Here is a 12,538-nt window from a genome sequence, read left to right on the forward strand (position 1 = left end):
ATAAAAAGAGATTTTCTGGTGGTTAGCGCCTGAGTGCTTAAAGAAACACTTGAAAACTATTAAACATTATTGATTATAGAGGAAAAAAATTTTTTCAAGTCATTTGTGTACCTCATTTTCCAGTCACAGATAAAATAAGAACGTAGCCAATTGCTAAACACAAATCCACAAAGCTGACAATATACTTTTTTTTTTTTTTTTTAGACAGGGTCTCCCTCTATCACCTGGGCTAGAGGGCAGGGGTGTCATCATAGCTCACAGCAACCTCAAACTCTGGGGCTCAAGTGATCCTCCTGCCTCAGCCTCCCGAGTAGCTGAGACTACAGGCATGCACCACCATGCCCGGCTAATTTTTTCTATATATTTTTAGTTGTCCGGATAATTTCTTTCTACTTTTTTGTGTAGAGACGGGGTCTCCCTCTTGCTCAGGCTGGTTTCAAACTCCTGAGCTCAAACAATCCTTCCGCCTGGGCCTCCCAGAGAGCTAGGATTACAGGCGTGAGCCACCGCGCCCGGCCAAATTTCCACCAGTCTCAATTAACTTTTCCCTTAATCCTACAAGTCGGTATAAAAAAATCCAGTAAACGAGCAAAGCATTGAAAACACATTAAGTGCTGATCAGATTGAGAGGTTGTAAAAGGAATATATTCTTCTTGTTACCAAGTTCCTCTAAAGCTACAGCACAGACAAAAAAAGGTAGACAGGGTGGCGGGGAGAGAGTGCCGAGGCAGGTCTTCCGCACTCATCGGCACCCCACCCACGGACCAGGCGGAATGAACGGAATGAACGCTGGAGGCTCCATGCCCGGCCGGCCTTTTACTCTTTGCAGACTTGATGGGAAAAGATCTGGGGGTCCCGGGGAAGGAGCGGGGTGCTGACGGGGAGGTTCAGGGGGACCCCAGGTGGCAGCTGATTAACTGGGAGGAGGATGTTTCAGTGTCTCCACAGCTGCACATCTGTACGGGGCCCACCCGCTGCGCTCCGGCCTCTCCGCGCTTCCCGTGACCCAGCGTCCGCCTCTCCAGGGGGGCACTCACACCGGGAAGAGTGAGGTGGGGATGCGGACAAGAGAGGGGACCCTCTCGGGGCTGGGACAGGGCCTGACCCCCTTCTTTGGGTCCCCAGATGTGGACGAGTGCAGCTCCGGGCAGCATCGCTGCCACCCGTCCACCGTGTGCACCAACACCGTGGGATCGTACAGGTGCCGCTGCCGCCCAGGCTGGAAGACCAAACCTGGGCTCCCGAATAACCAGAACATCACTGTCTGTGAAGGTGGGTTCTGACCTGCCCTTGGAACCTCCCCCGCCCCAACACACACACAGACACACACACACACACAGACACACACACAGACACACACACACACACACTCTCGCACGCCTAACGAGCCGCCGTGCTGTTCCCTGCAGAGACGCCCTTTACCAACTGGACCCCGCCCCCAGGCATCCACAGCCGGGTGAGTGGCCCCAGCAGGGACCAGGAGGCAGAAAAACCCCACACACAGCCCCAGGATTTGGTCTGAGCTCCCCACCCACCCGAGAGAAGCTCTAACCCCCTCTTCTCTCCTTTCCCAAGAGTTTGTCTCGCTTCTTTGACAAAATCCAGGATCTGGGCAGAGACTTCAACCTCAGCCCCGGGCACCATCAAGGTAAGGGCAGGAGGAGGCAGAGGACGGGGCGGCAGTTTCTGTCGCGAAGGAGACAGGCCCCAGTGCAGCGGACCCTCCTCTGACTGCCTGCCTCTCCCAGGGCTGATGGCAGAGCGGACGCTCTGGTTGTCCTACACACTGTTAGACTGTTACTATCTTTCCTCTTCCTGCCCCTGGACGTAGAGCTGATGTCATCATTGATGTTTCAGAGGAGGATTGGTTTCTAAGAGGCTGTACTCCAGGGGCAAGGATCCATTTATTTAGGGTATTTAATTTCTTTCAAAATCTTCTGAAGTTTTCTGTGTTACAAGTCTTGAGCCTCTTTGGTAAATGCATTCCTAATATTTTGTTGAGGGTTTTTCATCTATGTCTATAAGAAATATTGGTGTATAGTTGAACTGTGAATTCTTTATCTGGTTTTATTACTAGAGTAATATCAATGTCACAGAATTATCTAGGCAGTGTTCCCTCCTCTTCTATTTTTTGGAAAAGCTGACAAAGAGTTGAAATGTTTATTCTTCCTTAAGTGGCAGCTAAAATTCACCGGTGAAAAAGCCCTCTGCTCTGGGCTGTTCATTCGGGATGTTTTGATTACTGATTCGATCTTTTTACCTGTTATGGGTCTGTTCAGATTTTCAATTTGAGTTTTGGTGGTTTGTGTATCACTAGGTATTTGTCCCTTTCATCTAGGTCATCTAATTTGTTGTTGCACGATTGGAAAGACTGTGGGAGCTAGGAACCAGGAACCATGGATGAAAACTTTTGTATCTATCATGACACGACAGGGCATCCCCTGGTTTTTGAACTCCAATCCCTTATATCAAAAGGATACACAACTCAAAACGTACTGCCACATTACTAAAATCTCATTCAGTCACCAGTACTTACTCCTGTCCATCATATTACATGAATGTCTCCGAGGGTGAGGTCACTGGCTTCACAGGCTTCCTTTCCATCTTGTCAGATTCCAAAAGGAAGAGTGTTCTTGGCATACATGGCTTCACCCTTTCAGGCATTTGACATAATTAAGCTTAGAGGCAACATCATCTCCTGCTCCAAACCTCTTTCGAGGTATAAATGTAATGTTGTATTTCCCTCAATTTATAACGCACCTATTCATTGCTTTGCTCTCAAGTACTATTTTTTTTCTTCTCTCCATTAATATCCAAAGCTTTTCACCTTTGGAAGGGATATTAGAATCACCACGGTGCTCTTCTAGATTCCAGGCAGCAATACCAATCCTGCAAGTACATCTTCCTTAGTCCATTCATGCAGGGTCAGGTTTCATAGGTTCAGAACCAGTAAGACATCTCTACCACCAGCAAAAACAGCTGTGTTCACAGTTAACCCCAATTTCGCACAACCAACTTCCATCAGACCCTTAAAAAGTTTGACATAAGGTTTAAAAACATGCTTTGAGAGGCCGAGGTGGGAGGATTGCTTGAGGCCAGGAGTTCAAGACCAGTCTGGGCAACATAGACCTCATCTCTGTAAGAAATTTTAAAAATGAGGTGGGCGTGGTGATGGGCACCTGTAGTCCCAGTTACTCAGGAGGCTGACACAGGAGGATCACTTGAACCGAGGAGGTCAAGGCTGCAGTGAGTTATGATGGTGCCAGTATACTCTAGCCTGAGCGACCAAGTAACACTCTGATTTTAAAACAAAACGTAGTTGTAGTTACTTGCTTAGGAATGATACCTGCTTCCAGCACTTGTAGTGGCAGCCATCGTCTAGGACTACAGCATTGAATAGGGGAGAAAAAAAAATTTTTTTTTAGGTGATTCGAGGAAGAAAGAAAAAATTATAGTTGTTATATCAACTTCTCCTTTGGCAGTTGACATTGCCCATTTTACTTCTCTATCAAAATATTACTCTGAGAAGGATACCTCCATGCCCATTGTTGAACATGATGGTTTAATTTCCCTCATACATTTCTCACACAGATTCAAGGCTGTAACATCTTAAGATGGAATATTAAATACATGGTATTGAATTGGGAAGGAAATGAAACCTTCCGAAAGAAAATAAAACAAGCAGCCTGGAAAAGAAAACAAACTAATTCAATTGCTGTAACTCATAAACCAACCTTGTAGAGAAAATGTTATTATCCTGTTATAACAGATTTCTTTGTGTCCTGCTTATATAAACAACAACTTTTAACTTTGGAGCACTGAGCCCATTTCTCTAAAGTCTGTGTTTTTCTGAATGGCCATTCTTAACTTTTCCTTTGAATAAACTGTTTAAAACTGCCTTCATTTGAAAGTTAAAAAACTAACACAAAAAACTGCATTCTGATCCTCTCCGCTATTTCGGGTCGTCAGGACACATACAACATGCCTACCGCAGCCCCTTAACTCTTGACCCCGGTCCTGAGCAGAGCACACCTCCTGCCTCCAACCCTTCCCTCTGAACCCTCCTAGCTCCCTCACTAGCCTCAGTCACTCTGGGCCCCCGACATACCCACACTGGCCCCACAAACTCTCTGGTCTGTCCCCACTACGTGGCCTGAGCCTAATCTCCTCGTCCCTTCACCCTCAGCCTGAACTGTCTTGGCGGCTCTGAACTTCTTCCCGCGCCTCTCCACACCTCCTTCCCCTCCCAGCCACACCGACGCCCCTCCCCCACATCTTCTCTAGCTGCACCCCGACCTCTCAACATCTATGTCCTCCTAAAAGAGCCACCACTTCTGGCTGCATCAGGTTCCCCAACCCTGAGCCCCGTTGTTACAGCAAGTGGTCCCAGGACAAACCGAGCGACACACACAGAATCAGAGAATCAAAGTTTATTCGCCGGCGGGCTCAGAGGGGCCTCGCCACCAAATTCTGAGCGCCGTCTACCCGATTTTTCCCAGTTTTATTGAGTGTAGTGGTCTGGGGGGTAGGGTGTCAGGTGGTTAATGCCTGCTAGGCAATCAATTAGTTGATGGGCCAGGTAATAGGTTAGTATTATGCTGATGCCGGTCTTCCGTGAGGAGTGGGGGTCTCAGGTGGCTGATGTGCCAAGTAACAGATGGGGGTTTTCCTTATCACCATCAGTGCCAGCAACTCTCTCTTCCCTCAACCCCGGCTGGGCGCGAAGCTCTCGAGTCCTCACCTCCGCCGGAATCCGGGCCCCAGAGCCGCTCCTGGGGCGGGGCCTAGACCGCCCCTCCACGCAGGGAGATGGGCTAGAGAGGCTGTGGCTAGAACCTGTCAATCAGTCTCCGCAGGTTCCTGTGTCCCATCGCTTCACCTTTCACTCAGGAGCCAGGGGGCGGGGCTTGAAGCCCTATCCAATCACGGGCGCTGAGGCGGGGCCTGGGAACGCCCATTACAACGTGCGGGACGACCTGCAAACTCTGTTGCGTTGTGGGCCGGTTCCGGTCAGGTGTTCGCTGCTGTCATGGTCCCCAAGTGCCTCCGCCACAGCTTCTGTCGCGAGGTCACTTGCGCTGTGACCTGCACTGGTCACGAGAGCCGTAGAGAAGACGCCAGGTCACCCCGCGAGCTGGGAAATGGTGAGCGTGCGGGGCCGGGGGTCCCCAGACGCGGAGCAGGGACTGGTTGGAACTTTCCGGAACCGGCTGTAGCGGGACCCGGGCCTCGCCGCGGTCCGCTCTGGAGTCTGCAGACACGAGTCGCTGCTGGCGCAGCTCGGCCCTCGATCCTTCCGGCCAGCGGGGTGGGACTGGGCCGGCAGCCGGGCCCCCGGGCGTCCTGTCCCGTCCCTGCGTGGCGACCTCGGCTCAGGCTCCGAAGCCCTGTCTGGGCAGCTCCGCGTGTCCCCAGATTGTGCGGTGACGGCGGGCGGGTCCTTGGGGGAGGGTCCCGACTCGGTGGGTGGGGGTCGTGCGTTGTGGGGCTGCGGTCTGTGGCGTCCCCAGGCCCACCCTTCTCCTGTTAAAAACTGAATTCAGCTTTGCGGCTTGTTAACAGAAAAAGCCCAAACTCTAAAATAAATACGTTTATTCTGAGCAGAAAAGGAGGGCAAAAACTTAAGAATCCTGAATGAGGTGGTCGGCTTACAGGTTGGTTTTATACATTTCGGGGAGTCAGAAACTGCAGATAAAATCATAAATCAGTACATGGACGGTATACATTGGTTCGGCTTAAAGGCTGGACATCTGGAAGCGGGGATTTACAAGCTGTAGGTGGGTCGAGGGATTTTTTAGTTGACAATTGGTTGAGGGTGTTAAACTTTATCTAAAAATTTGGACACCCTAGGAAATAATGCTTAAAATAAGGGATCTGTTCTCTCTCCTGTGATAGCATGCCGGTAAAAAATAAAAAGCAGTTTAACTAGGTTTTATGGCTTCTAATGCATGACTTTACCACTGCCTTGCATGGCCTTAGGTCTTGTTTATAATTCGGTATCTTATTGCCACAGAGGATCTTTGTATTGTCAGTTTGTGATCACTGTTTAGACATTAATGTTGGTTAACTGTATCTAAGCTCCTAAAAGGAGCGTGTATAACAAGACATGTCTGACCACCATTCCCAATGGGGCAGGGAACTCAGTGTTAAGGTTTTCCTGGGGTCCCCTAGGACAAGAGGGGATCTGTTCACCCAGTTGCAGGGCTTAGGACTTTTTTTTTGTTTACAGGTTAAAGGAAAGGCTTTTATAAAGTGCGTGAGGAACAAATCCAGATTAAATACTTGATTGGTTACAGTTGGGTAGTCGCCTTGTTTGTGCTTGTCAAGCAGAAGTGAACAGATCACGATCCAATTTTAAAGACTTTATTCAAGTGAAAGATCAGGGATGACCATTTGGGAAAACACAGACTCCAGAAAAATGGGTTCAGTTCTCCAAAGTCAAAAGTGAAATTCTTAAAACTCCCCAAAATGTAACAGGATCACAACATTTTGTATACAAGCCTCATTTATGAGGGACAGGGGTTTAATTCATTACAGTTTGTGTTTTTTTCCTGTAGCATTAAGTTTTCTGGCTGCTCAAGTTTCCCTTGGGCACTTCCTTGGAATGAGCCACCCACAGTCAGGGTGGGTCCCAAGCTTGGGAATGTCTCTGACCTATGGGAGTGATGCACGCTGCCTGCCTGAACTGCTTCCGTTTGGTTTCCTTTGTAGAATCTTGCTGCCATGTATTTGTTCTTTAGCCAGGCACTTAAGAATTGTCTTCCATAATTTGTGTGTAAGAATTTTATTTACTTGTTTGAACCTGAGTGGACTGTGTGATAATGTCTGAAGAAGCAAATAGAGTTCTTGAAATCAATTGTTTGTTGCTAAATTGAAGTAATAAGAATGTAAATATCCAAGGACACACCACTCAGGGAAATCAATAGAGCTTAAGCAATTCTGTTGCATCTCCCTGATCTCATCTCAATTTGGCAACCACAAGTGACCAAAGCTGTGATTTGTTCTGTTATTCTTTATAGCTTTATCATCTCTTTATTAAGATGCAGAGTTTTACCTCTTTTGAGTTTTCAGCAACTTAATATTACCATTTATATTATGCTGATACAGTTTATTTCTGGTTTTCTTGCATCAGTTTGTTGCAAACATGCTATAGCCTGAAGTGGCTGGTTACCCAGTTTACTCACCCCTTGCACTGCTCTTGGAACTTGGGTTGTTTGAAGTTTATTATTTGATCTTGTTGACAATGGCATTCTTGTTTCTGCCCCAAAGTGGAAATACAAAATGAATTTATTACCCATTGAGAAAAATGCGCCGTGTTGTAGATGATGGATAAATTCAAATGCAGTAGAAATTGCCCATAAAGTGTATGTATGAATTAACCATCTCATCTTTCATGCACATGTGTTCATTTTTGTGATTTCCCAACACTTGAAATTATGGAACTCATTTCTTTTTTTTTTTTTGAGACAGAGTCTCACTCTTTTGCCTGGGCTAGAGTGAGTGCCATGGCGTCAGCCTAGCTTACAGCAACCTCAAACTCCTGGGCTCAAGTGATCCTCCTGCCTCAGCCTCCCGAGTAGCTGGGACTACAGGCATGCGCCACCTTGCCCGGCTAATTTTTCTATATATTTTTAGTTGTCCAATTAATTTCTTTCTATTTTTGGTAGAGATGGGGTCTCGCTCTTGCTCAGGCTGGTTTCGAACTCCCAAGCTCAAACAATCCGCCCTCCTCGGCCTCCCAGAGAGCTAGGATTACAGGCGTGAGCCACCTTGCCCGGCCTGGAACTCTTTTCTTTTTGCCTGTCAAGTGTTAAACAGAATTTCTTTGTGAATATTTATCTCTTTTTACTGGTTGCCATTCCTTCAGCATTTTTCCTATGTCATGATTCATCCTCTATGAAATAATTGACAGTCATTTTCTCACTACCAATTTGTAGATTTAGGCCTTTTTTTTTTTTTAACATACTCTGAACATTTTCATTTCTATCATCAGCAAATATTTTCTTTCATATTGTGGTTATCTTTTCATTCCATTCTATCTTTTGGTGAACTTTCTTAATTTAAATACAGTGTGTCCAAAAAGTCACCATATATAGGGAAAATGGGTAACTGTAACTAAATCTATCTTTATTTCCAAAATATTCATTACAAAATTTTTTCTTTGTATGGAGTCTACAAAGTGGATCTATAGGCTGACAACACCTTGAGTAGTTTTTCCTAATTTCAGTGAAAAACAAAAGAAAATTATTTGTCAATTTCATGGGATTTAATACATACAATACTAGATATATTTCAGAGAGGTTACGTCATGGGGCTATTAAGTCTCCTTTCTTAGGACATGTGGACATCATTTATTTCATTAAGCGTTCATTCAATGTGCACTTTTTGAATTATGATCACTTTATATCCTTCATTAGACTTTTGAGACTTTAAGAAAATTGCTTTTAATGTAAATTAGTTTGGTTTCTTTTTATAGACACTGGGTCTCCCTCTGTTGTTACAGCAAGTGGTGCCGAGGACAAACCGAGCGGCACACAGAGTCGGAGAATCAAAGTTTATTTGCCGGCGGGCTCAGAGGGGCCTCGCCACCAAGTTCTGAGCACCCTCTACCCGATTTTTCCCACTTTTATTAAGTTGTGGTGGTCTGGGGGGTAGGGCGTCAGGTGGTTAATGCCCGCCAGGTAATAGGTTAGTTGATGTGTCAGATAATAGATTTAGTGTTATGCTGATGGGCCAGGTAATAGGTTAGTATTATGCTGATGCGGGTCTTCCTTATCATGTTACCTGGGCTCAAGTGCTGTGGCATGATCATAGCTCACCAAAATCCGAAACTCCCGGGCTCAAACAATCCTCCCACCTGTGCCTCCTGAATAGCTAGGACTCCAGGCAGGCCACCCTGCCTGGGTAATTCTCTTCATTTTTTTGTAGAGACAGAGATTTGAATTTTGCATTTAGGTTAATGATGTATTTTTGAGTTAATATCATGAATGTTTTATGTTCTATGTCTAATTCATGTTTTTGAATGGTGTAGTCCAGGTATTCCAGTACCATTTGTTGAAAAGAATTTGCACAGAGCAAATGAGGACTCTATTAAAATTTTTATATTTTGTTTTTATGAATATTTTTCATGAAAGGAAGTCACCAATTCACTGTCTGAAATTATGTTTTGTAAAATACTTGTACCTTGTGAATGGTGATGTTAAGCATCTTTTCCTGTGTTTTTTGACTATTTGTATGTATCTCAGAGAAATGTCATTGTAATTTTTCTCCATCCTTTAATCAATGTGTTTAGTTCTTTGGAACAATAATTTAAAATTGTTAATTCTCATTTTAAAAACCACTGATAAATTCACAAACTTAAGTAATTTTAAGTGTATAGATAGTGAATAGTGTTAACTATATTCATTTTGTCATGTGACTGATCTCCAGAAATTTTTCATCTTGTAACGATCACATTTTATACCCATTGAACACACCTCCCCCTTCCCCCTTCCTCTCAGCCATTGGCAGCTGCCATTCCACTTCCTGGTTTTTGAGTTTAATGACTTTACACAATTTATCTAAGATGACTGATAGGCATTTTTCCTTTTGTCAATGGCTTTTTCTACTTGGTATCCCATTTTGAAGTTTTATGTATGTTGTGACATGTACCAGGATGTTATTTGGTAAGACTCAATTATTTCTCATTATACGTAAATGCATAGCCATATTTCCTTTAACCATTCTTCCATCAGTGGACATCGGGGTTGATCCACCTCTTGTTTGTGTGAACAACGGTTTTCAAATATCTTTCTTCAAGACTCTGCTTTCAATTCTTTTGAATTGAATATAGATATACTGGGAAGTGGCTTGCTGGAATACATAGTAATTTTATTTTTAATTTTTGAGGAGCCATCACATTGTTTTCCACAGGGCCTGAGCCATTTACATTCCTTTGGACGTTGACATGAATCCAATTTCTTTACATCCTCATCAAAATTTTTATTTGGGGTGTTTGATTTTTTTCATAGTTGATTTTTTGGTTTTTGGTTTTTTTGAGACAGAGTCCCACTCTGTTGCCCAGGTAGAGTGCAATAGGATGATCATAGCTCACTGCAACCTCCAACTCCTGGACTCAGGCAATCCTCCTGCCTCAGCCTCCCCAGTAGCTTGGGACTGCAGGTGTAGCCCACCACATCCAACTAATTGGATGTTGTTGTTTTGATGTAGTTGACATTTAGGACTTTTAAAATCTGTTCTTAATATTAAGAACTTGCCAGATACATTATTCACCAGTATTTTCTCCAGTTTCATGAATTGCCTATTCCCTCTCTTGATAATTTCCTCTGAATAAGAAATCTTTTAATTTTCATGAATCATATTTTCTTTTTTGTTAAGACTAGGCTCCCTAGACTTTTTTTAACCTGTCAACCTTGTCCCCATTTTAACCTGTCAACCTTGTCCCCCTTGTCCCCAACCTTTCAGCAATTCAAATAGTACAATGGAGGTTTTTCTACCCGATAACCTATCCCATAAAAGTTTCTGCTCATGGGTTTCTCTTTCAGTAAGTTATGACTGTCTTAGTAGTTAAGACGGTGGGATATTGTCCAAAGTACCATCAAAGGTTAAACTTTCTGAATAAGTGTTATCAAAGATGCAAAGTCTCAGGATTGCTAATGCTAACTTTTCTGTATGCTAACTAGTAGGGTTTTGTTATGACAAGTGCTACAGATCCACTGAACAAGGGGACACTAGTGGTGACCCAGGCAACACAACTTTCTCCCTTGGGTTCACCAACAAGACACATTTTTCTATTCTGCTATTGGTTAACTACATAGTACCATTGTACTAATAGCATTAGAATTGTTGTGTGGGAGGAAGTGAGTATGGCCAGATAGTTAAGAGTCTCACAACCAAGTCATAGAGAAATGTTTGGAGTCCAAAGCATTATGTTAACTTCTTAGCATAGAGCACAGGTCCCCAGCGCTGTGAGTCTCACTCATCCTCCTCTACACATGTGGGATGTTTCAGGACCCAGTGACCTTTGAGGATGTGGCTGTGAACTTCACCCCCCAGGAGTGGGCTTTGCTGGATCCTTCTCAGAAGAATCTGTACAGAGATGTGATGCAGGAAATCTTGAGGAACCTGGCAGCTATAGGTAAGGGTGACAGTATTCCCTCACTCAGTGATTTAGAGAACAAGAGTTTCTTGCTCATAAGTGCTTTTAGTGATTTGGAACATGGACAGGGGATACTTTGGTGCATAAATCAGGCATGGCTGCAGCGAACCATGAACATAGAATCTAATATTTTTTTCATAATTGTAATAATTCAGGACTGTATTTCTGGGTCTGTCTTTTAGGAAAAAAATGGAAAGGAAAGAACATCGAAGATGAGTGTAAAAATCCGAGGATAAATCTAAGGTAATTTGTACTCAGAAGACAAATAAATATCTCTGGAGAGAATTTTAAAATGTCTAGAAATGTTAAAAAAAAAAAAAAACCTAATAATCCCATCATTTTAATTTACTCTTAGAAAAATTGCTCTGAAAACACATACTTTAATTTGACACAGATAATTGATGTTTTTGAAATAGTTTACTTGGAGATAGTATTAAGAAACCCTACATAAATATCATTTCACTATAATTGGTATGGACTAGCTGTCTTACAGAGCAGGTGGTCCATGCTGGAACAATTCAGACAGGACCCAAAAGCCTACCCTTTCCTTGAGAAAGTTAAAAATGCAAGTACAATGCTTATCAATAAATAAAAAATCATTTATAAACAGAGACTTAATAACATGCTTCTTATTTTCCACAGAAGTGTTGTCGGAGAGAAACTATTTACAAGTAAAGAAGGTAGTCAGTGTGGAGAAACGTTGAATCAGGTTTCAGATCACATGCTGAAAAAGAAAACTCCTGGATTAAAACCATGTGAAAGCAGTGTGTGCCAAAAATTCTCCATTGGTCATTCAACTTTTAATAGTCACATCAGAGCTGACACAGGACACAAGTATGAGTATGATGAGTGTAGACAAAAGCCATATACACGTAAGCAATATGAGAAAGGCTTCAGTTATCAGCACTCCTTTGGAACACGCGAAAGGTCTCCCAGTGGAAAGAAACTCTATGATTGTGAGGAATGCGAGAAAACCTTCAGTTCTCTGAAAGGCTTTCAAGGACACATGGGAATGCACAGTAGAGGTGGACCTCATAAATGTATGTTTTGTGGAAAAGCATTTGCTTTTCTCGATTTATGTCATAAACATGAAAGAATTCACACTGGAAAGAAACCATATGAATGTAAGGAATGTGGGAAAGCCTTCATACATTTCAGTTCCTTTCATAGACATGAAAGGACGCACACTGGAGAAAAACCCTACGAATGTGAGCAATGTGGGAAAGCATTTGCTCAGTGGAGGAGCATTCAGTGTCACATGAGAATGCACACTGGAGACAGACCTGATGAATGTAAGATATGTGGGAAAGCCTTTTATTCTCCTGGTTCACTTCAAAGACATGAAAGAAGTCACACTGGAGAAAAACCCTATGAATGTAA

The 12,538-nt window shown here is 43.7% G+C and overlaps 1 protein-coding gene across 1 annotated transcript; it reads left to right on the top strand.

Annotated features, from left to right (window-relative positions):
• Nucleotides 1-797: 797 nt before the first annotated feature.
• Nucleotides 798-12,502, top strand: LOC105826055. The gene is made up of 8 exons (XM_012663967.1): nt 798-1,272; nt 1,410-1,516; nt 1,576-1,648; nt 4,684-5,009; nt 5,091-5,144; nt 11,011-11,137; nt 11,341-11,403; nt 12,245-12,502. The coding sequence occupies exons 1-8, from the start codon at nt 1,059-1,061 to the stop codon at nt 12,418-12,420; spliced, it is 1,140 nt and encodes a 379-aa protein (XP_012519421.1). The 5' UTR covers nt 798-1,058; the 3' UTR covers nt 12,421-12,502.
• Nucleotides 12,503-12,538: the final 36 nt, after the last annotated feature.

Source organism: Propithecus coquereli, unplaced genomic scaffold (assembly GCF_000956105.1).
Source record: "Propithecus coquereli isolate 6110/MARCELLA unplaced genomic scaffold, Pcoq_1.0 Scaffold848, whole genome shotgun sequence".
Classification (NCBI taxonomy): domain Eukaryota; kingdom Metazoa; phylum Chordata; class Mammalia; order Primates; family Indriidae; genus Propithecus; species Propithecus coquereli.

What these genes read in the sequence shown, in the direction of transcription:
- LOC105826055 (XM_012663967.1), top strand. Translation starts at nt 1,059, where the DNA reads ATGCGGACAAGAGAGGGGACCCTCTCGGGGCTGGGACAGGGCCTGACC. An exon ending in GAACATCACTGTCTGTGAAG is followed by an intron (nt 1,273 to 1,409) that starts GTGGGTTCTGAC and finishes TGTTCCCTGCAG; the next exon opens with AGACGCCCTTTACCAACTGG. An exon ending in CAGCCCCGGGCACCATCAAG is followed by an intron (nt 1,649 to 4,683) that starts GTAAGGGCAGGA and finishes TATCACCATCAG; the next exon opens with TGCCAGCAACTCTCTCTTCC.